The following is a 25,042-nucleotide window of genomic DNA, read 5'->3' on the forward strand; positions in this document are numbered from 1 at the left end:
TATTTTAAATAATTATTTAATGGCATCTTTTTATGAATGAAGGCCAGTATCAATGATATTAATATAGCCACTGATGTCTCGTGGAAATGATTTTTCCCCAAATTTTAAACATTTATTAGGCTTCAAACTACTTTTAAACTAAAAACACTTAAAACAATCCTCACATAAACCCATAATACATGTCATATTTACCGGGTATGAAATATACAGAAATTGAATAAGGTTATAAAAAAGTCTGCACAGCATAAATTATAAATGTAATATAGATTAATCCTTATTAAAGATAAAAGCGTTCTTTAGTCAAGAGCAGTGAGTAATTTTCTCTGTTCCCTTTGTTCTTTGGTTAACTTTACGACAGAGAGAATTAGTGGCTGCTGTCACTTTAACCTGTTGTTGTTTCTGGAGTTTCATTGCTGACTGTGCCGCAACCGCTATGCCTGCTCATTAAAGCGTTCAGTGCACTATTGTACACAGGCTCGGTCCTGCTCCTCCGTGGCAATGACAGTGCGTTTAAAAATCATAACAAACAAATTTGAAAGTGGGTGGGGGGCGGGGGTTGTTAGTGTTAGTGTTTGTAGTTTTAGTGTTTGTGTTAGTGTTTATGTTAGTCAGTCCTGCAGTTGCAACACAGTGAAGTATATGTGATGTGACTATAGTCCACAGGAATCCAGACGGTGCAGAATAACATTAGACATACTTTACAGATAATAATACACATTATACACACATATAATACACTATTATATACATAGTACAGCTGCAGGTGTGCACTGGGTTAATAAGTATATGATGGCAGAGTTAATTATTGTGTTAAAGTGCACCGCGTGTGTAACCGGTCCTCCTCGCCCGCTCCGATCGGGATTCAAGCTGCAATCTCCAATCGAGATTCGAGCCGCAGTCTCCGGTGAGGGAGTTGAGCCGCAGTCTCCGATCGGGAGTCGAGCCGCAGTCTCCGATCAGGAGTCGAGCCGCAGTCTCCTGTGAGGGATTTGAGCCGCAGTCTCCGGAGAAGGATTTGAGCCGTAGTCTCCAATCGGGAGTCGAGCCGCAATCACCAATCGTGAGTCGAGCCGCAATCACCGATCGGGATTAGAGCCGCAGTCTCCGATCGGGATTAGAGCCGCAGTCTCCGGTGAGGGAGTCGAGCCGCAGTCTCCGATTGGGAGTTTAGCCACAGTCTCCGATTGGGATTAGAGCCGCAGTCTCCGATTGGGAGTTGAGCCGCAGTCTCCGATCGGGAGTTGAGCCGCAATCACCGATCGGGATTAGAGCCGCAGTCTCCGATCGGGATTAGAGCCGCAGTCTCCGGTGAGGGAGTCGAGCCGCAGTCTCCGATTGGGAGTTTAGCCACAGTCTCCGATCGGGAGTTGGGCCGCAGTCTCTGATCGGGATTCGAGCCGCAGTCTCCCGATTGGGAGTCGAGCCGCAGTCTCCGGTGAGGGAGTCGAGCCGCAGTCTCCGATCGGGAGTGGGGCCGCAGTCACTGATCAGGATTCGAGCCGCAGTCTCCCGATTGGGATTCGAGCCGCAGTCTCCGGTGAGGGAGTCGAACCGCAGTCTCCGATCGGGAGTTGAGCCGCAGTCTCCGGTGAGGGAGTTGAGCCGCAGTCTCCGATCGGGAGTGGGGCCGCAGTCTCTGATCAGGATTCGAGCCGCAGTCTCCCGATTGGGATTCGAGCCGCAGTCTCCGGTGAGGGAGTCGAGCCGCTGTCTCCGATCGGGAGTTGAGCCGCAGTCTCCGTTGAGGGAGTCGAGCCGCAGTCGCCGATCGGGAGTTGGGCCGCAGTCTCTGATCAGGATTCGAGCCGCAGTCTCCCGATTGGGATTCGAGCCGCAGTCTCCGGTGAGGGAGTCGAGCCGCAGTCTCCGATCGGGAGTCGAGCCGCAGTCTCCGGTGAGGGATTGGAGCCGCAGTCTCCGGTGAAGGATTCGAGCCGCAGTCTCTGATCGGGAGTCGAGCCGCAGTCTCCGATCGGGATTCAAGCTGCAATCTCCAATCGAGATTCGAGCCGCAGTCTCCGGTGAGGGAGTCGAGCCGCAGTCTCTGATCGGGAGTTGAGCCGCAGTCTCCGGTGAGGGAGTCGAGCTGCAGTCTCCGATCGGGAGTCTAGCCGCAGTCTCCTGTGAGAGATTGGAGCCGCAGTCTCCGGTGAAGGATTTGAGCCGCAGTCTCTGATCGGGAGTTGAGCCGCAGTCTCTGGTGAGGGAGTCGAGCCGCGGTCTCCGATCGGGAGTTTAGCCACAGTCTCCGATCGGGAGTGGGGCCGCAGTCTTCGATCGGGAGTCGAGCCGCAGTCTCCGATCAGGATTCGAGCCGCAGTTCTCCCGATTGGGATTCGAGCCGCAGTCTCCGGTGAGGGAGTCGAGCCGCAGTCTCCGATCGGGAGTCGAGTCGCAGTCTCCGGTTAGGGAGTCGAGTCGCAGTCTCCGATCGGGATTCGAGCCTCAGTCTCCGATCGGGATTCGAGCCGCAGTCTCCGATCGGGAGTCGAGCCGCAGTCTCCGATCGGAAGTCGAGCCGCAGTCTCCGATCGGGAGTCGAGCCGCAGTCTCCGATCGGGAGTCGAGCTCTAACCAGAAGATAAACACCGCAGACATTTCTCGAGATCAGGGAGGTTTACATTCACACACACACACAGCTCTTACTGACCTAAGACAGTCACACATGATCCAGTACAGGCCAGTTTTAGGTTAATTGTGTTGCTGGAGTGTGAAGTGTGAAGTGCAGAGCAGAGAGAGAGTGAGTTACTGTAACGGTGTGTCAGTTCTGGGAGATCAGAGTTGGATCCTTCAGTCGGATCGAATGCTGGGGAGACTGATGATCCTCCGGGATTTCCTACACTCACAGCGAGTTACATGAGAACACTGGAGCTGTGAAGCTGCACAGTAGTGTGTGTGTGTGTGTGTATGTGTGTGTGTGTGTGTGCAGGAGTGGAATAACCCGTGTCGAGGGTCAACGGGAAGGATCATGTTGTTGCACATTCTGACACTCGACGCCTGCCTGACAGGAACTCCAGGATCCATTGATCCTGTTTATCCTCAGAGTCTGGAGCTCAACATATGGGATTAGCCATAGTCCACAGACATCATCTTCACACTAGTGTTGTTATTGTCCAGATGGGAGAAAGCAGTGTTTAGGGTGAAAGCATTGGCATCATCAGTGTTCACAGCGGGTTTATTCACTGTAACGTCTGTGATGTTATTAATTAATCACCTTTTGGTGCAGGACAAAACATGTTTTCTTTTTAACCTATTGATTGGAATGACCACAATGGTGAAGGAAAGTAAAACTTTATTTTCAAAAAGGTTTTGTTAAATATATGACATAGAAAAAAGAATGAAAATGTGAAATAAATTAACACTTATTGCATATGCCACACGTAACACCTGTTGAAGAACATACTGTAAATATCCAGATGCACACATACGAACATTTATGATAAAGGCTATTAAACTCAACAGGTTCAAACTATCAAATAAATTCAAATTTATTCCACACACCTACATGCTCCTCTTCAGTTCAAGGCTATTTCTGGTTCTGTCGTCAAGACTTTACGTTCATTAAGGAAACCAGTCGACTGGTAAGTAGACTGAAAGAGCTCGGCACTCTGGGTAAGTGAATATGGGAAGTACGTCAATGACTTCTCACAGAAAGCTTTATACTGATATTCCAACCGTGTAAATGCATTTCTACACTGTTAGAGAGACGAAAGGCAGCAGCGGCCAGTAATATAAAAGTTATTGTTAAGTTAAACACACAACTTTGTTCAATCAGAGTGTCTGATGGATGACATTCATGTAATATGGAAATAAAAGACATTGAAGTCAAGTAATGAAAAGTCCAACTCCGGTCAGGACAAGCGCTCCTGTTTTCCCTGAGGAGAGAGATCAGATGTCGTGTCTCCCTCCTCCTCCTCCTGCAGTCGCTGTACGGATGAGAGATACTGCTGTAACAGACTGTCTCCAGCGGCCCGAGCCCCCGACCCGAGCGAGAGAACCGGGGATCCGGCTGAGATTCGGCTGGTGTCCGGCTCTGGGGATCCGGCTGAGATCCGGCTGGTGTCCGGCACTGGGGATCCGGCTGAGATTCGGCTTGTGTCCGGTGCTGGGGTTCCGGCCCTGATCCGGCTGGTGTCCGGCACTGGGGTTCCGGCCCTGATCCGGCTGGTGTCCGGCACTGGGGATCCGGCCCTGATCCGGCTGGTGTCCGGCAGTTCCTGTCTCTCTCCGAGGGAATGGAAACCGGACTCCGGGATGGAGATCTCAGTGCTGACGGGAGCGACAGCAGGAATGCTGGGATTGAATGCAGAGCTCTTGTTTACAGACGACTGCCACTCCAGTAGAACCTGAAGCTGTTGGATAAACACAGTCAGAAATATTATTTCTATTATCTGCCATAAAGTGTATTTTGCAAAAAATCTAAAACAAACTCCCTTATTATCCTTACAACAAAGGGTGGGTCGATATAAGGTAAAAATTTGTCAATCGGTAGAGATTTTGTAGTTTTGTCTCTAAGGCTGACCAATATATTCGATATCGCGATGTCAAGGACAGGGATCGTAGTTGATCCGTACGGACCAGCAACCTTGGTTCGAAATGCATGTGATTTTCAGTTTAATCAGAAAAGAGCTTCAGAACGCGGATTAATATAAGAACAGCTTTCCAGTGCTGGAGAGAGCAAAGCGGGAAGGCCTGAAAACAGACGAGCTGTTTCTTTGATTCGCTCAACACGTGAGTAACACTGAGGAATACTGAGGAACACTGGGTTACACCGAGGAACACTGGGTTACACTGAGGAACACTGAGGAACACTGAGGAACACTGAGGAACACTGAATAACAATGAGGAACAATGAGGGACACTGAATAACACTGAGGAACACTGAGGAACACTGAGGAACACTGAGGAACACTGAGGAACAATGAGGGACACTGAGGAACACTGAGGAACACTGAGGAACACTGAGGAACACTGAGGAACACTGAGGAACAATGAGGGACACTGAGGAACACTGAGGAACACTGAGGAACAATGAGGGACACTGAGGAACACTGAGGAACACTGAGGAACAATGAGGGACACTGAGGAACACTGAGGAACACTGAGGAACACTGAGGAACACTGAGGAACAATGAGGGACACTGAGGAACACTGAGGAACACTGAGGAACACTGAGGAACACTGAGGAACACTGAGGAACACTGAGGAACACTGAGGAACACTGAGGAACAATGAGGGACACTGAGGAACACTGAGGAACACTGAGGAACAATGAGGGACACTGAGGAACACTGAGGAACACTGAGGAACAATGAGGGACACTGAGGAACACTGAGGAACAATGAGGGACACTGAATAACACTGAGGAACACTGAGGAACACTGAGGAACACTGAGGAACACTGAGGAACAATGAGGGACACTGAGGAACACTGAGGAACACTGAGGAACACTGAGGAACACTGAGGAACACTGAGGAACACTGAGGAACACTGGGTAACAATGAGGGACACTGAGGAACACTGAGGAACACTGAGGAACAATGAGGGACACTGAATAACACTGAGGAACACTGAGGAACACTGAGGAACACTGAGGAACAATGAGGGACACTGAATAACACTGAGGAACACTGAGGAACACTGAGGAACACTGAGGAACACTGAGGAACACTGAGGAACAATGAGGGACACTGAGGAACACTGAGGAACACTGAGGAACAATGAGGGACACTGAATAACACTGAGGAACACTGAGGAACACTGAATAACACTGAATAACACTGAGGAACACTGGGTTAAACTGAGGAACACTGGGTTACACTGAGGAACACTGGGTTACACTGCGGAACACTGGGTTACACTGCGGAACACTGGGTTACACTGATGAAACACTGGGTTACACTGAGGAACACTGGGTTACACTGAGGAACACTAACACTGGGTTACACTGAGGAACACTGGGTTACACTGAGGAACACTAACACTGGGTTACACTGATGAAACACTGGGTTACACTGAGGATCACTGGGTTACACTGAGGAACACTGGGTTACACTGAGGATTACTGGGTTACACTGAGGATCACTGGGTTACACTGGGTTACACTGAGGAACACTGGGTTACACTGATGAAACACTGGGTTAGGTTTACAGTCTCAAGTGGAGACACTGATGATCGTCCGGGATTTCCTACACTCACAGCGAGTTACACGAGGACACTGGAGCTGTGAAGCTGCACAGTAGTGTGTGTGTGTGTACAGGGCTGTGTGTGTGTGCAGGAGTGTGTTTGTGTGTGCAGGAATGTGTGTGTGCGTGTAGGAGTTTGTGTGCAGGAGTATGTGTGTGTGTGAGTGTGTGTGTGCAGGAGTGTGTGTGTGTGTGAGTGTGTGTGTGCAGGAGTGTGTGTGTGTGTGAGTGTGTGTGTGCAGGAGTGTGTGTGTGTGTGAGTGTGTGTGTGCAGGAGTGTGTGTGTGTGTGTGTGTACAGGAGTGGAATAACCCGTGTTGAGGGTCAATGGGATGATCATGTTGTTGCACATTCTGACAGTCGACGCATCCCTGACAGGAACACTTGAGTGTCAGTGTGTGTCTGGAGTTGCTGGCAACAAACAACCAACTCTTGTGAGTATTTACTCTTATGTATGCATGTTATTTTCTGTGCTTGTCGTTCGTTTATCATATTCACTTTATTTTTCGTGAAGCATTATTTTGTTGTGCTTTTGCTATGATAAACAGAAATCCACTCGTGTGTAAAGTAGTGAGAGTCGTGCTGGAAAGCGAGGTGTTTACTGTTTAGGGTCCTTGTTAGTGCACTCGCCTCACTGCCAGTGATCGGGGTTCGAGACTCAGAGCAGAGGTTATGATTGGAGGATTGAGTTTTGGAGGCGGAGCCATGACAGGGTATCTGCACACTTTTTATAGTCAAATTTAAGTCTTTTTAAGACCTTTTTAAGACCTGAAGAAATCAAAATTAATACCTTACATTAGGGGTGCTGGAGCAATCATTCATATAAACGCATTAAACTTTAGTTTACAAAGACCTGAAACTCACAGAGTGGTCTGGGGTGTTCACTGATATGCTCACGCAAAAATCGCTGCAAAAGAAGCTTTCCAACAGGTTTTATCGTAGTTTTTGGAAGAATGTCCGGTTGTGAGGCGTTTGGAAAAATAGGTCCACAGTTTTACAACGAACGGTAAAACACCTGTTGGAAAGCTTCTTTTGCAGCGATTTTTGCGTGAGCATATCAGTGAACACCCCAGACCACTCGGTGAGTTTCAGGTCTTTGTAAACTAAAGTTTAATGCGTTTATATGAATGATTGCTCCAGTGCCCCTATGGAACCATTGTATAGGTGGGGGGGGGGGGGGTGCTAACACAAAAACCTATATTCTCGGGACAGCAGCATGTGTCCAAATTTTGATCTCAACCGTTCGATTTCATCAGAAACGATCTTAAAACAGGGCTTTACTTGTAAAACGCCGAACTTACCCTATAATATATTTACACTCCATTTACAATTGCATAAATAAAGCCATGAGATATTCAATTCTTTCAATTCTTCAATTCAATATTTAAATATGAACTGGTTTCTAATTGTAACATTTTAATTACAGGGTACTTTAAATGTGAAACTAAACCCGCCAGTAGGCGGCGGCAAGTCACTGTCTCAGGGAGTCTGATTCAACCAATTTGTTCAAACGGCCGATTCATTCAGGAAGTGCAAGTGATTGTTCATTGAATCGTTAAAATCATTCATTCAAAACGCGGATTTCAGTCAAGAAATCATCGCTGTCTTTTGCATTGAGACTCTGCTACGGTTTCATTTTGAAATTCTCGTCAGCGAAATAAAGGGAAAACAAACAATATTGACAATATTGTTTATAAAATGTAACTCACAATGTTAATTTAAGTTAACTGTTATATAAAATAAATATCACTTTTGCTATTGTGCACGGGAAAACGGCCCTCTTGTTGATGTAATACTGTATGATAACAACATATGATATATAAAATACCAAAACTTTATACGTCTATTAGGGAACATGCCTATAACTGCACTGACACATCACGCAGTGAAAGCAAGCATGAGAGACAAATGCGATGTCAGCTCGCTGTGCGCCCTCGTACTTAGTTAACGTTAAAGTAAAAAAATGATTACAATATCATAATAGACAATACACATCGCACACCACTACGCACACAAAGAATGAACTTACAATTGAACTGAAATTAACCAGCTTTCTGCGCGTGCAGGAGACAGACGTAATGCTGGCGCGAGTGTGACGCGAAATGTCACGTGAACGAGCAAATCCACAAAGAACGAATAATAAATAAAAAAGTACGCTAATTAGATATGCGTACTTTATATAAATAACATTTAGATATGTCTAAGTCAAATTGCCATCGGAAATTTAAGACCTTTCATAAGTAAAAATAAGACTTTTTATGGCCTTAAATTTTTCAAATCTAATTTAAGACCTTATAAAGTCCCTGTAAAGGCAATTAAAAAAAAAATCTAAACACATTATAAATGTTAGAAATGTATTGCTAAAACATTTTTTCACCATTGATATTTTACGGATTTTTTGGGCGGGGCTAAAAGGGTACTCGATGTAGCACTGGAGTGCCTGAGCTCCTGGCCCCGCCCCTACCTGATGACGCACTGGAGTGCCTGAGCTCCTGGCCCCGCCCCTACCTGATGACGCACTGGAGTGCCTGAGCTCCTGGCCCCGCCCCTACCTGATGACGCACTGGAGTGCCTGAGCTCCTGGCCCCGCCCCTACCTGATGACGCACTGGAGCCCCTGAGCTCCTGGTCCCGCCCCTACCTGATGACGCACTGGAGCCCCTGAGCTCCTGGCCCCGCCCCTACCTGATGACGCACTGGAGTGCCTGAGCTCCTGGCCCCGCCCCTACCTGATGACGCACTGGAGTGCCTGAGCTCCTGGCCCCGCCCCTACCTGATGACGCACTGGAGCCCCTGAGCTCCTGGCCCCGCCCCTACCTGATGACGCACTGGAGTGCCTGAGCTCCTGGCCCCGCCCCTACCTGATGACGCACTGGAGTGCCTGAGCTCCTGGCCCCGCCCCTACCTGATGACGCACTGGAGCCCCTGAGCTCCTGGCCCCGCCCCTACCTGATGACGCACTGGAGTGCCTGAGCTCCTGGCCCCGCCCCTACCTGATGACGCACTGGAGCCCCTGAGCTTCTGGCCCCGCCCCTACCTGATGACGCACTGGAGCCCCTGAGCTCCTGGCCCCGCCCCTACCTGATGACGCACTGGAGTGCCTGAGCTCCTGGCCCCGCCCCTACCTGATGACGCACTGGAGCCCCTGAGGCTGGCCGCTCCACTAACAATATAAATAGAGCACATTCGCATCAGTTTGCCGCTCAATCGCGAGTTACTGTCAGTATTATTAGTTACTACAGCTTGCAGTTTGCTAGTTAGCTATGTCTTCGTCACAGAAATGCGTACTACCTGGATGCGATCACGTACAAAACAGATCGGTGTCCTCATTTAAATTTACTAAATACGTGTTTACTTAAATCACATCAAGAAGAGGTGGGTTAATTTTGTGAAAAGCCACCTTGATGGAGAGCTGAGGATCACCGCCAAAACCCGCCTCTGTAGTGATCATTTTACACGGGATAGTTTTATAAACTTTCGTCGGAGACAACTGGGATTCATTGATAATCCGCTGTTACTGGTGAATGGGGCCAAACCGACTATCTCCCGCCTCGGCCTTCATCCTCCCGTCGCGCCGACAACTGGTGACATCATCGGCAGTGCGTGCCCACCAATGAGTGTAAGTTCCCTTGTGCGCTTATGTTATAATTAACCTAATAAGCTGCTAGGAGCATCCATTCCGGCTGTAGCGGGTGACAGTTGAGTGTGGCAACGGCAGCTTTACCGCGAGTGGGCGTGGTTTCAGCGCAGCCAGTGGACACGCCCCCAGCGTTTGAAAGCAGAGACTACTGCTCATTTTTTCAAGATTTTGATAGCTTATTTTATGTACTTGCCGCCTTTTTTTATCATTCAAATTTGGCTGGGTGTCTAATAACACATTTTTCTGTGATATGACAAACTCAGAACACATACTTCATTTTGACTTTACAGGGACTTTAAGACTTTTTAAGGACCCGCCGGACACCCTGCGTGAAGAGAGGGGTGTGTTTCTTTGGGTTGATTTCTATTATCAACAATCTTCAGCAACGACTTTGAGAAATAACACACTGCACCTTTGAGTCAAGTCTTTTCTCAAGATCCTGTAAGTGTAGATGATCACTAAATAAGCCCAGGGTAACTAGGACTTTATGGTTTATTTTACAATAATGAACAGATTACTGTACATTATCCCACTTATCACAAATCATGATAGTTACTAACTTCCTTAAAGAAAAACAGTCAAGACAAACACTCTGACAATATTTATTTATAAATTGATATTTTCTATGGACTAGCTAATATATTTAGCTTTAACATAATGTGTCGTCTTCCATTTCAAGTTCTCACTCGTCCAGTAGTTTGTGTTTCTATGATCTCTAACCCTGTCATGTTGGGCAAATGTCAAATGTGACCAAAATCGGTGACGATGCTTCACATATTCTGGCCAGATTCTCTTGGTCATGGTTTATTCCCCAGATGACTGAGATAAGGAGTCTCCATCATGACACTGACCTGCTTCCACAGGAACTTCACCGCTTCTTCTTGCACTCGTCTCTGCAGTCGGTCTTCTTCTTGTTGATGGCGCACCCTGTAAAGCATAAGAGTTACTGGTAAATACTTTACACTGTTTAAGCTTACGTTATAGTTGAAGCAGTTTTAGTGTTTGAACTAATCAGCGATTCACAGAAATACAAGACTGATTCGGGATCTAGAAGATAAAACTTTTCAAACTTTCCTTTAGTCTTTATTCAGTAAATGTTTCTGACAAAGTCTTGATGACATTAGGAATTGTTTGACATATGAAGTGTTTAATGGTGAAGAGTTTCACCTGTCCAGTTCTGCGGTCAGGTGGACGATGTGATCCTGCATTCTGCGCAGGCGTATCTCGCCTCGCACTTCTCTGGCCTGTGTGTGAAAGTGGCGTGTGTGGTGACCCCTCCACCAGGCCTGGATCCTCACAGCGGCGTCATGTGCTTTACACTGCGTCCCAGTCCCAGTCCCGGTCCCAGCTCTCCCACAATCCTCCACAGGTCCGTTCTGGAACACGGCATCCCCGTTGAGCTGCGCGTCTGTGTGACTGAACTGCTCCAAACCACCCGATCCATGTGTGCGAGAGGTGAGGATAGTTCCGCCCCCTGACTCCTCCCCTGGTAGGCGGAGCTGAGTGGATGTGGGAGGAGCCAGGGAATCCTCAAACTCCTCCTCCCCGCTGTCAGGAGCGGACGCTGGATGATGAACCGCAGGGTTAAAGGGTAAGAAAGCAGATTCAGAAGACAGCAGACTCCCATGATGCATCTCTTCATCCGTCACGTCCTCCACAATCATCCGGTCCTCATCAGCGAGTGGAAGCCGGACCGCAGAGACCACAGGTGAAGAAGACTCAGCGCACATCCACGAGTTCACCTGAACACCTAGATCCACATCTGCAATCATAATGGAGGAAGAATCAGGTTTTTCATGAACTAATATGTGACCCTGGACCACAAAACCAGTCGTAAGTGGCACGGGTACATTTTTAGCAATAGCCAACAATACATTGTATGGGTCAAAATTATCGATTTTTCTTTTATGCCAAAATCATTAGTATATTCAGTAAAGATCATGTTCCATGAAGATATTTTGTAAATTTCCTACCGTAAATATATATAAAAAATATTTTTGTGAATGGATGCAGCAAAATCGTGCAAAAAAAAGTCAGAAAACACGCATACAAACTTCACTCGCTGCTGTCCGCTCTTTGGGAATTACCCACTCAAGTTTGGTATCTATGTCAAGCTTAGATTTCCCCCTTTCGGGTTCATAACTCTCCACAACGTCATTAGAGCAGTAAGCCAATAGAGAGCGTTAAAACAAACCCTTCTCGTGTAAAAAAAACTGTTTTCTTCTTAGCAACGGTCTGCTACAGCGCCTCTCATTGGCTGGCAACTTCTTCGCGTGCACACTGTACACAATCCGCAATGGTTACGGTGCAAGCCAAGGATTCTGAGATAGCGCATTTGCTCAATTTCAACTTTAATGACAGCAATAATTTAACGAACATAGTAAATGATTTTTTCGCAAATGATTGGGAAGATGATACAGAATGTCCAAAGACTGGCTTGACAAAGGAAGGATGACCTGAAAGACGACGAATTCGATCAATGTGTGGAACAGTTTTGTAACCACACACACACACACACACACACACACACTGCGACCCACCCACACGCATATCATACACCCAAACAGAGATGCACACACAGACACACACACACAAACAAACACATACGGGCATGTACGCATATTCATACACACAAACAGACACTCACACACACACGCACACACACACGCACACACACACGCACACACTTGCATTTAGTGGTGGGGAACTCATAATGGTGTAAATTTCATTATTTCCTTTCATTAGTAATGCGTTGCTAAGGACTTCATTTGGAGAACTTTAAAGTCGATTTTCTCAATATTTAGATTTTTTGCCCCATCAGATTCCAGATTTTCAAAAGGTTGTATCTCGGCCAAATATTGCCATATCCTCACAAACCATAGATCAATGGGAAGCTTATTTATTCAGCTTTCATGTGATGTATACATCTCAATTTAAAGAAAATGACCCATAAGACTGGTTTTGTGGTCTAGGGTCACATATATAATTTTACTCACCCGAGCTAGTTAGCTAAGCAGTTGGGTTGTCACGGTCGGGCAATGTTGACGAGCGTCTGTTCTACCGTGTTGAAACGTAAGGCTGGTGACACACTGGCGTGAGCGTGGCGCTTCTGCTGCGTGGGCGTTTTCTATGTCTTTGCACATCAGAAACGTGTCTGACGCGGCGCTGCTGCTGCTAGAAAAAAGTCACGTGATTTGGATCACCCTTCTTCGACACATGGGAAGAGTTGTGGAAGGCCTACTTCATGTTAAACATAAATATATAGCCTACTGATACAGCAAAGACAACGTCGGCAGTTTTGACGGCAAAATAGGCTACAGAATATTTCGTTCTGTATTGACAGGAGCAATATTTGAAAATCGATAATTATTTATTATAATTTTTTAATTACTATAGATACGCACTTTCATGAGATCGTGTTGCCCGATCATTTTCAGTAGGCTTGAGAACTATAACGTCCCGCATCCACTCATGTCCATCGGCGTAATCATAACCTTCAAAATTTTTTCTGATTTGAGTGATCCATCTGTATCAGTGGCGTGCACAGGGGGGGGGCCGGGAGGGCTCACGCCCCTGCCCCTTTTGTCTCAAAATGTATTGTGCCCTTTTCTGATAATTGTGAATAATAATTATTATTATTATAAATATTATAATAAATGAAACACACCCTTGCCACTAACAATAATAATACAAACAAATATTATATTAATAAAAATTTGGCGGAGAAGTGGTAGGCGGAGTTTCCTTTGCAGCGCCTCATACGCATTTAACGGTTCTGGTACGCACTACGCAGCAGTTCGCGCGAGTCTCTTCAAACGAGCAGCCGGTAACGTTTAAGCTAATACGGAAAATTACATTTATCCTACCATCACCATGCTACTCTAAAAGTTGCTGCAGGATGCGAGTTATTCTTAACTACAATAAAAGTATAACTCGATTTCAGACGCATTCTGAGTGACAATGTCATTCGTTTTTATCCAAGGAATAAAAGTGCAAGGGGAAATACATCTAACAGTTAGTTTAATGAAATCTTAAGTCCATGTCCAACTCTAAATTGTGTGTGTGTGTGTGTGTGTGTGAACAACAAACTTGGCAAATGAAGCTGATTAACATGGCTGTGTGGAAACTGATCTGCTGGTGAAGAGAGATTACAAGCGTTAAGTGTATTCCTCCCTGGGTGTGTGACTGATCTGACCTGTCAGAGGAATGACATCATCATCATCATCATCATCATCATCATCCTCATCATCATCCTCATCTCGGCTCCTGTGGTCCCGGAACTGATGCACATGTAGATGTGTGGGCCGAGAGGGATTCTGGGAACAGCAGAGACGTGTTTTCTGCAGCTGTTTCTGATGCTGTCTGCGCACACACACACACACACACACACACACTGAAGATCAGGTTTGCTGTGGATTACATGCAGTGTTTTGGATGCTACCTCTGCTTGTTGAGGATTTTCTGGAGTTTGGCGTCCTCTGCGGACTGTAATGTGTCTGTGACGGGACAGGTGTGGGACAGGTACTGGAGCAGCTCCTCATGCTGACCCGGCCGAAATACTCGCCCTTTGCCCTGACTGTACAGCCACTCTCCTTTCAGTCTGCAAACATTGAGGAAGTGGTCATGAGTAACGCTTTCTCAGAGGGTTAGTTCACTCAAAGATGAAAATTCTGTCACTAATTACTCATGTCGTTGCAAACCCGCAAGGCGTTTATTGATCTTCAGAACTCAAATAAAGATATTTTAATGAAATCTGAGAGCTTTCTGTCGCTCCATTGACAGTCAACGCAACTACTACTACTGACGCTTCAAACTGTTCATAAAAAGATTGTAAAACTAATCCATATCAATTGAGCATATTTTCTGAAGAGACACGATCGCTTTATATGATGAACAGATTTAATTTAGTGTTTTATTCACATATAAACATTCAGCATAATGTACACTACTGGGAATGCTGGATGGATGTTTATGCCGGTGGTTCTCGGTCCTGCCGCTCGGCCACTCTGCATCTGTGTGTGTCACTCTGCATCTGTGTGTGTCACTCTGCATCTGTGTGTGCCACTCTGCATCTGTGTGTGTCACTCTGCATCTGTGTGTGTCACTCTGCATCTGTGTGTGTCACTCTGCATCTGTGTGTGTCACTCTGCATCTGTGTGTGTCACTCTGCATCTGTGTGTGTCACTCTGCATCTGTGTGTGGCATCTGTGTGTGTCACTCTGCATCTGTGTGTGTCACTCTGCATCTGTGTGTTTCACTCTGCATCTGTGTGTGTCACTCTGCATCTGTGTGTGTCACTCTGCATCTGTGTGTCACCACTCTGCATCTGTGTGTGTCACTCTGCATCTGTGTGTGTCACTCTGCATCTGTGTGTGTCACTCTGCATCTGTGTGTGTCACTCTGCATCTGTGTGTGTCACTCTGCATCTGTCTGTGTCACCACTCTGCATCTGTGTGTTTCACTCCGCATCTGTGTGTGTCTGCATCTGTGTGTTTCACTCTGCATCTGTGTGTGTCACCACTCTGCATCTGTGTGTGTCACCACTCTGCATCTGTGTGTGTCACCACTCTGCATCTGTGTGTGTCACTCTGCATCTGTGTGTGTCACTCTGCATCTGTGTGTGTCACTCTGCATCTGTGTGTTTCACTCTGCATCTGTGTGTTTCACTCTGCATCTGTGTGTGTCACTCTGCATCTGTGTGTCACCACTCTGCATCTGTGTGTCACCACTCTGCATCTGTGTGTGTCACTCTGCATCTGTGTGTCACTCTGCATCTGTGTGTCACTGTGTGTCACTCTGCATCTGTGTGTGTCACTCTGCATCCGTGTGTGTCACTCTGCATCTGTGTGTGTCACTCTGCATCTGTCTGTGTCACCACTCTGCATCTGTGTGTTTCACTCTGCATCTGTGTGTGTCTGCATCTGTGTGTTTCACTCTGCATCTGTGTGTGTCACTCTGCATCTGTGTGTGTCACCACTCTGCATCTGTGTGTGTCACCACTCTGCATCTGTGTGTCACTCTGCATCTCTGTGTGTCACTCTGCATCTCTGTGTGTGTCACTCTGCATCTGTGTGTGTCACTCTGCATCTCTGTGTGTGTCACTCTGCACCTGTGTGTTTCACTCTGCATCTGTGTGTGTCACTCTGCATCTGTGTGTGTCACTCTGCATCTGTGTGTGTCACTCTGCATCTGTGTGTGTCACTGTGTGTCACTCTGCATCTGTGTGTGTCACTCTGCATCCGTGTGTGTCACTCTGCATCTGTGTGTGTCACTCTGCATCTGTCTGTGTCACCACTCTGCATCTGTGTGTGTCACTCTGCATCTGTGTGTGTCTGCATCTGTGTGTTTCACTCTGCATCTGTGTGTGTCACCACTCTGCATCTGTGTGTGTCACCACTCTGCATCTGTGTGTGTCACTCTGCATCTGTGTGTTTCACTCTGCATCTGTGTGTGTCACTCTGCATCTGTGTGTGTGTCACCACTCTGCATCTGTGTGTGTCACCACTCTGCATCTGTGTGTTTCACTCTGCATCTGTGTGTGTCACTCTACATCTGTGTGTGTCACCACTCTGCATCAGTGTGTTTCACTCTGCATCTGTGTGTGTCACCACTCTGCATCTGTGTGTTTCACTCTGCATCTGTGTGTGTCACTCTGCATCTGTGTGTGTCACCACTCTGCATCTGTGTGTGTCACCACTCTGCATCTGTGTGTGTCACTCTGCATCTGTGTGTCACTCTGCATCTGTGTGTCACTCTGCATCTCTGTGTGTCACTCTGCATCTCTGTGTGTGTCACTCTGCATCTGTGTGTGTCACTCTGCATCTGTGTGTCACTCTGCATCTCTGTGTGTGTCACTCTGCACCTGTGTGTTTCACTCTGCACCTGTGTGTGTCACTCTGCATCTGTGTGTGTCACTCTGCATCTGTGTGTGTCACCACTCTGCATCTGTGTGTGTCACCACTCTGCATCTGTGTGTGTCACCACTCTGCATCTGTGTGTGTCACCACTCTGCATCTGTGTGTGTCACCACTCTGCATCTGTGTGTGTCACTCTGCATCTGTGTGTGTCACTCTGCATCTGTGTGTGTCACTCTGCATCTGTGTGTGTCACTCTGCATCTGTGTGTGTCACTCTGCATCTGTGTGTGTCACTCTGCATCTGTGTGTGTCACTCTGCATCTGTGTGTGTCACTCTGCATCTGTGTGTTTCACTCTGCATCTGTGTGTTTCACTCTGCATCTGTGTGTTTCACTCTGCATCTGTGTGTGTCACTCTGCATCTGTGTGTTTCACTCTGCATCTGTGTGTGTCACTCTGCATCTGTGTGTGTCACTCTGCATCTGTGTGTGTCACTCTGCATCTGTGTGTGTCACTCTGCATCTGTGTGTGTCACTCTGCATCTGTGTGTTTCACTCTGCATCTGTGTGTGTCACTCTGCATCTGTGTGTGTCACTCTGCATCTGTGTGTGTCACTCTGCATCTGTGTGTTTCACTCTGCATCTGTGTGTTTCACTCTGCATCTGTGTGTGTCACTCTGCATCTGTGTGTGTCACTCTGCATCTGTGTGTGTCACTCTGCATCTGTGTGTGTCACTCTGCATCTGTGTGTGTCACTCTGCATCTGTGTGTCACTCTGCATCTGTGTGTGTCACTCTGCATCTGTGTGTGTCACTCTGCATCTGTGTGTTTCACTCTGCATCTGTGTGTCACTCTGCATCTGTGTGTGTCACTCTGCATCTGTGTGTGTCACTCTGCATCTGTGTGTGTCACTCTGCATCTGTGTGTGTCACTCTGCATCTGTGTGTGTCACTCTGCATCTGTGTGTTTCACTCTGCATCTGTGTGTCACTCTGCATCTGTGTGTCACTCTGCATCTGTGTGTGTCACTCTGCATCTGTGTGTGTCACTCTGCATCTGTGTGTGTCACTCTGCATCTGTGTGTGTCACTCTGCATCTGTGTGTTTCACTCTGCATCTGCATCTGTGTGTTTCACTCTGCATCTGTGTGTGTCACTCTGCATCTGTGTGTGTCACTCTGCATCTGTGTGTTTCACTCTGCATCTGTGTGTGTCACTCTGCATCTGTGTGTGTCACTCTGCATCTGTGTGTGTCACTCTGCATCTGTGTGTTTCACTCTGCATCTGTGTGTGTCACTCTGCATCTGTGTGTGTCACTCTGCATCTGTCAATCTGCATCTGTGTGTGTCTCTCTGCATCTGTGTGTGTCTCTCTGCATCTGTGTGTGTCACTCTGCATCTGTGTGTGTCACTCTGCATCTGTGTGTGTCACTCTGCATCTGTGTGTGTCACTCTGCATCTGTGTGTTTCACTCTGCATCTGTGTGTGTCACCACTCTGCATCTGTGTGTGTCACCACTCTGCATCTGTGTGTGTCACCACTCTGCATCTGTGTGTGTCACCACTCTGCATCTGTGTGTGTCACCACTCTACATCTGTGTGTGTCACCACTCTGCATCTGTGTGTGTCACTCTGCATCTGTGTGTGTCACTCTGCATCTGTGTGTTTCACCACTCTACATCTGTGTGTGTCACTCTGCATCTGTGTGTGTCACCACTCTACATCTGTGTGTGTCACTCTGCATCTGTGTGTTTCACTCTGCATCTGTGTGTGTCACCACTCTGCATCTGTGTGTGTCACCACTCTGCATCTGTGTGTGTCACCACTCTGCATCTGTGTGTGTCACCACTCTGCATCTGTGTGTGTCACCACTCTGCATCTGTGTGTGTCACCACTCTGCATCTGTGTGTTTCACTCTGCATCTGTGTGTGTCACTCTGCATCTCTGTGTGTCACTCTGCATCTGTGTGTGTCACCACTCTGCATCTGTGTGTGTCACCACTCTGCATCTGTGTGTGTCACCACTCTGCATCTGTGTGTGTCACCACTCTGCATCTGTGTGTTTCACTCTGCATCTGTGTTTCACTCTGCATCTGTGTGTGTCACTCTGCATCTGTGTGTTTCACTCTGCATCTGTGTGTGTCACTCTGCATCTGTGTGTGTCACTCTGCATCTGTGTGTGTCACTCTGCATCTGTGTGTTTCACTCTGCATCTGTGTGTGTCACTCTGCATCTGTGTGTGTCACTCTGCATCTGTGTGTGTCACTCTGCATCTGTGTGTCACTCTGCATCTGTGTGTTTCACTCTGCATCTGTGTGTGTCACTCTGCATCTGTGTGTGTCACTCTGCATCTGTGTGTTTCACTCTGCATCTGTGTGTGTCACTCTGCATCTGTGTGTGTCACTCTGCATCTGTGTGTGTCACTCTGCATCTGTGTGTGTCACTCTGCATCTGTGTGTGTCACTCTGCATCTGTGTGTGTCACCACTCTGCATCTGTGTGTGTCACCACTCTGCATCTGTGTGTGTCACCACTCTGCATCTGTGTGTGTCACCACTCTGCATCTGTGTGTGTCACCACTCTGCATCTGTGTGTCACCACTCTGCATCTGTGTGTGTCACCACTCTACATCTGTGTGTGTCACCACTCTGCATCTGTGTGTCACCACTCTGCATCTGTGTGTGTCACTCTGCATCTGTGTGTGTCACTCTGCATCTGTGTGTTTCACCACTCTACATCTGTGTGTGTCACTCTGCATCTGTGTGTTTCACTCTGCATCTGTGTGTGTCACCACTCTGCATCTGTGTGTGTCACCACTCTGCATCTGTGTGTGTTACCACTCTGCATCTGTGTGTGTCACCACTCTGCATCTGTGTGTGTCACTCTGCATCTGTGTGTTTCACTCTGCATCTGTGTGTGTCACTCTGCATCTCTGTGTGTCACTCTGCATCTGTGTGTGTCACCACTCTGCATCTGTGTGTGTCACCACTCTGCATCTGTGTGTGTCACCACTCTGCATCTGTGTGTGTCACCACTCTGCATCTGTGTGTGTCACCACTCTGCATCTGTGTGTGTCACTCTGCATCTGTGTGTTTCACTCTGCATCTGTGTGTTTCACTCTGCATCTGTGTGTGTCACTCTGCATCTGTGTGTTTCACTCTGCATCTGTGTGTGTCACTCTGCATCTGTGTGTGTCACTCTGCATCTGTGTGTGTCACTCTGCATCTGTGTGTGTCACTCTGCATCTGTGTGTTTCACTCTGCATCTGTGTGTGTCACTCTGCATCTGTGTGTGTCACTCTGCATCTGTGTGTGTCACCACTCTGCATCTGTGTGTGTCACTCTGCATCTGTGTGTTTCACTCTGCATCTCTGTGTGTCACTCTGCATCTCTGTGTGTCACTCTGCATCTGTGTGTGTCACTCTGCATCTGTGTGTGTCACTCTGCATCTGTGTGTTACTCTGCATCTGTGTGTGTCACTCTGCATCTGTGTGTGTCACTCTGCATCTGTGTGTGTCACTCTGCATCTGTGTGTGTCACTCTGCATCTGTGTGTGTCACTCTGCATCTGTGTGTGTCACTCTGCATCTGTGTGTGTCACCACTCTGCATCTGTGTGTGTCACCACTCTGCATCTGTGTGTGTCACCACTCTGCATCTGTGTTGGTCACCACTCTGCATCTGTGTGTGTCACCACTCTGCATCTGTGTGCGTCACCACTCTGCATCTGTGTGCGTCACCACTCTGCATCTGTGTGTGTCACTCTGCATCTGTGTGTCACTCTGCATCTGTGTGTGTCACTCTGCATCTGTGTGTTTCACTCTGCATCTGTGTGTTTCACTCTGCATCTGTGTGTGTCACTCTGCATCTGTGTGTTTTACTCTGCATCTGTGTGTGTCACCACTCTGCATCTGTGTGTGTCACTCTGCATTTGTGTGTGTCACCACTCTGCATCTGTGTGTGTCACCACTCTGCATCTGTGTGTCACTCTGCATCTGTGTGTTTCACTCTGCATCTGTGTGTGTCACTCTGCATCTGTGTGTGTCACTCTGCATCTGTGTGTGTCACCACTCTGCATCTGTGTGTGTCACCACTCTGCATCTGTGTGTGTCACCACTCTGCATCTGTGTGTGTCACCACTCTGCATCTGTGTGTTTCACTCTGCATCTGTGTGTGTCAATCTGCATCTGTGTGTGTCACTCTGCATCTGTGTGTGTCACTCTGCATCTGTGTGTGTCACTCTGCATCTGTCTGTGTCACTCTGCATCTGTCTGTGTCACCACTCTGCATCTGTGTGTTTCACTCTGCATCTGTGTGTGTCACTCTGCATCTGTGTGTGTCACTCTGCATCTGTCTGTGTCACCACTCTGCATCTGTGTGTTTCACTCTGCATCTGTGTGTTTCACTCTGCATCTGTGTGTGTTTCACTCTGCATCTGTGTGTTTCACTCTGCATCTGTGTGTGTCACTTCTGTGTGTGTCACTCTGCATCTGTGTGTTTCACTCTGCATCTGTGTGTGTCACTCTGCATATGTGTGTGTCACTCTGCATCTGTGTGTGTCACTCTGCATCTGTGTGTGTCACTCTCCATCTGTCTGTGTCACCACTCTGCATCTGTGTGTTTCACCACTCTGCATCTGTGTGTGTCACTCTGCATTTGTGTGTGTCACTCTGCATCTGTGTGTGTCACTCTGCATCTGTCTGTGTCACTCTGCATCTGTCTGTGTCACTCTGCATCTGTCTGTGTCACCACTCTGCATCTGTGTGTTTCACTCTGCATCTGTGTGTGTCACCACTCTGCATCTGTGTGTTTCACTCTGCATCTGTGTGTGTCACTCTGCATCTGTCTGTGTCACCACTCTGCATCTGTGTGTTTCACTCTGCATCTGTGTGTGTCACCACTCTGCATCTGTGTGTTTCACTCTGCATCTGTGTGTTTCACTCTGCATCTGTGTGTGTCACTCTGCATCTGTGTGTGTCACTCTGCATCTGTGTGTGTCACTCTGCATCTGTGTGTGTCACTCTGCATCTGTGTGTGTTTCACTCTGCATCTGTGTGTGTCACTCTGCATCTGTGTGTTTCACTCTGCATCTGTGTGTGTCACCACTCTGCATCTGTGTGTTTCACTCTGCATCTGTGTGTGTCACTCTGCATCTGTGTGTGTCACTCTGCATCTGTGTGTGTCACTCTGCATCTGTGTGATTCACCCTGCATCTGTGTGATTCACTCTGCATCTGTGTGTTTCACTCTGCATCTGTGTGTGTCACCACTCTGCATCTGTGTGTTTCACTCTACATCTGTGTGTGTCACTCTACATCTGTGTGTGTCACTCTGCATCTGTGTATGTCACTCTGCATCTGTGTGTGTCACTCTGCATCTGTGTGTGTCACTCTGCATCTGTGTGTTTCACTCTGCATCTGTGTGTGTCACTCTGCATCTGTGCGTGTCACCACTCTGCATCTGTGTGTGTCACTCTGCATCTGTGTGTGTCACTCTGCATCTGTGTGTTTCACTCTGCATCCGTGTGTGTCACCACTCTGCATCTGTGTGTTTCACTCTACATCTGTGTGTGTCACTCTGCATCTGTGTGTTTCACTCTGCATCTGTGTGTGTCACCACTCTGCATCTGTGTGTTTCACTCTACATCTGTGTGTGTCACTCTACATCTGTGTGTGTCACTCTGCATCTGTGTGTGTCACTCTGCATCTGTGTGTCACTCTGCATCTGTGTGTGTCACTCTGCATCTGTGTGTGTCACTCTGCATCTGTGTGTGTCACTCTGCATCTGTGTGTGTCACTCTGCATCTGTGTGTTTCACTCTACATCTGTGTGTGTCACTCTGCATCTGTGTGTGTCACTCTGCATCTGTGTGTGTCACTCTGCATCTGTGTGTGTCACTCTGCATCTGTGTGTGTCACTCTGCATCTGTGTGTTTCACTCTACATCTGTGTGTGTCACTCTGCATCTGTGTGTGTCACTCTGCATCTGTGTGTGTCACTCTGCATCTGTGTGTGTCACTCTGCATCTGTGTGTGTCACTCTGCATCTGTGTGTTTCACTCTGCATCTGTGTGTTTCACTCTGCATCTGTGTGTGTCACCACTCTGCATTTGTGTGTTTCACTCTGCATCTGTGCGTGTCACCACTCTGCATCTGTGTGTGTCACTCTGCATCTGTGTGTGTCACTCTGCATCTGTGTGTTTCACTCTGCATCTGTGTGTGTCACCACTCTGCATCTGTGTGTTTCACTCTACATCTGTGTGTGTCACTCTGCATCTGTGTGTTTCACTCTGCATCTGTGTGTCACCACTCTGCATCTGTGTGTTTCACTCTACATCTGTGTGTGTCACTGTACATCTGTGTGTGTCACTCTGCATCTGTGTGTGTCACTCTGCATCTGTGTGTGTCACTCTGCATCTGTGTGTGTCACTCTGCATCTGTGTGTGTCACTCTGCATCTGTGTGTGTCACCAGTCTGCATCTGTGTGTCACCAGTCTGCATCCGTGTGTCACTCTGCATCTGTGTGTGTCACTCTGCATCTGTGTGTGTCACTCTGCATCTGTGTGTGTCACTCTGCATCTGTGTGTTTCACTCTGCATCTGTGTGTTTCACTCTGCATCTGTGTGTGCCACTCTGCATCTGTGTGTGTCACTCTGCATCTGTGTGTGTCACTCTGCATCTGTGTGTGTCACTCTGCATCTGTGTGTGTCACTCTGCATCTGTGTGTGTCACTCTGCATCTGTGTGTGTCACTCTGCATCTGTGTGTCACCAGTCTGCATCTGTGTGTGTCACTCTGCATCTGTGTGTGTCACTCTGCATCTGTGTGTCACCACTCTGCATCTGTGTGTGCCACTCTGCATCTGTGTGTGCCACTCTGCATCTGTGCGTGTCACCACTCTGCATCTGTGCGTGTCACTCTGCATCTGTGTGTGTCACTCTGCATCTGTGTGCGTCACTCTGCATCTGTGTGTGTCACTCTGCATCTGTGTGTGTCGCCACTCTGCATCTGTGTGTGTCGCCACTCTGCATCTGTGTGTGTCGCCACTCTGCATCTGTGTGTGCCACTCTGCATCTGTGCGTGTCACCACTCTGCATCTGTGTGTGTCACCACTCTGCATCTGTGTGTGTCACTCTGCATCTGTTTGTGTCACTCTGCATCTGTGTGTGTCACTCTGCATCTGTGTGCGTCACTCTGCATCTGTGTGTGTCACTCTGCATCTGTGCGTGTCACCACTCTGCATCTGTGTGTGCCACTCTGCATCTGTGCGTGTCACCACTCTGCATCTGTGTGTGTCACTCTGCATCTGTGTGTGCCACTCTGCATCTGTGCGTGTCACCACTCTGCATCTGTGCGTGTCACTCTGCATCTGTGTGTGTCACTCTGCATCTGTGTGCGTCACTCTGCATCTGTGTGTGTCACTCTGCATCTGTGTGTGTCGCCACTCTGCATCTGTGTGTGTCGCCACTCTGCATCTGTGTGTGTCGCCACTCTGCATCTGTGTGTGCCACTCTGCATCTGTGCGTGTCACCACTCTGCATCTGTGTGTGTCACCACTCTGCATCTGTGTGTGTCACCACTCTGCATCTGTTTGTGTCACTCTGCATCTGTGTGTGTCACTCTGCATCTGTGTGCGTCACTCTGCATCTGTGTGTGTCACTCTGCATCTGTGCGTGTCACCACTCTGCATCTGTGTGTGCCACTCTGCATCTGTGCGTGTCACTCTGCATCTGTGTGTGTCACCACTCTGCATCTGTGTGTGTCACTCTGCATCTGTGTGTGTCACTCTGCATCTGTGTGTGTCACTCTGCATCTGTGTGTGTCACTCTGCATCTGTGCGTGTCACTCTGCATCTGTGTGTTTCACTCTGCATCTGTGCGTGCCACTCTGCATCTGTGCGTGCCACTCTGCATCTGTGCGTGCCACTCTGCATCTGTGCGTGCCACTCTGCATCTGTGCGTTTCACTCTGCATCTGTGCGTTCCACTCTGCATCTGTGTGTGTCACTCTGCATCTGTGTGTGTCACTCTGCATCTGTGTGTGTCACTCTGCATCTGTGCGTGTCACTCTGCATCTGTGCGTGTCACTCTGCATCTGTGCGTTTCACTCTGCATCTGTGTGTGTCACTCTGCATCTGTGTGTGTCACTCTGCATCTGTGTGTTTCACTCTGCATCTGTGTGTGTCACTCTGCATCTGTGTGTGTCACTCTGCATCTGTGTGTGTCACTCTGCATCTGTGTGTGTCACTCTGCATCTGTGTGTGTCACTCTGCATCTGTGTGTGTCACTCTGCATCTGTGTGTGTCATTCTGCATCTGTGTGTGTCACCACTCTGCATCTGTGTGTGCCACTCTGCATCTGTGTGTGTCACCACTCTGCA

General features: G+C 47.9%; 1 protein-coding gene across 1 annotated transcript in view; it reads right to left on the bottom strand.

Moving 5' to 3' along the window:
* Window positions 1–3,275: 3,275 nt before the first annotated feature.
* The window catches only part of cep97 (centrosomal protein 97), a 29,529-nt gene continuing 7,762 nt past the window's right edge, over window positions 3,276–25,042 (bottom strand). Inside the window, exons 8-12 of the mRNA XM_077240449.1 lie at window positions 14,267–14,425; window positions 14,021–14,187; window positions 10,993–11,587; window positions 10,677–10,752; window positions 3,276–4,352 (exon numbers count right to left, since the gene is read on the bottom strand). Coding sequence (XP_077096564.1) covers window positions 3,852–4,352; window positions 10,677–10,752; window positions 10,993–11,587; window positions 14,021–14,187; window positions 14,267–14,425 — 1,498 coding nt within the window. The 3' untranslated portion in view covers window positions 3,276–3,851. The remainder of the gene's footprint in view (window positions 4,353–10,676; window positions 10,753–10,992; window positions 11,588–14,020; window positions 14,188–14,266; window positions 14,426–25,042) is intronic.

Source organism: Siphateles boraxobius, unplaced genomic scaffold (assembly GCF_051911475.1).
Source record: "Siphateles boraxobius isolate OS27281-9 unplaced genomic scaffold, OSU_SipBor_1 231, whole genome shotgun sequence".
Classification (NCBI taxonomy): Eukaryota; Metazoa; Chordata; class Actinopteri; order Cypriniformes; family Leuciscidae; genus Siphateles; species Siphateles boraxobius.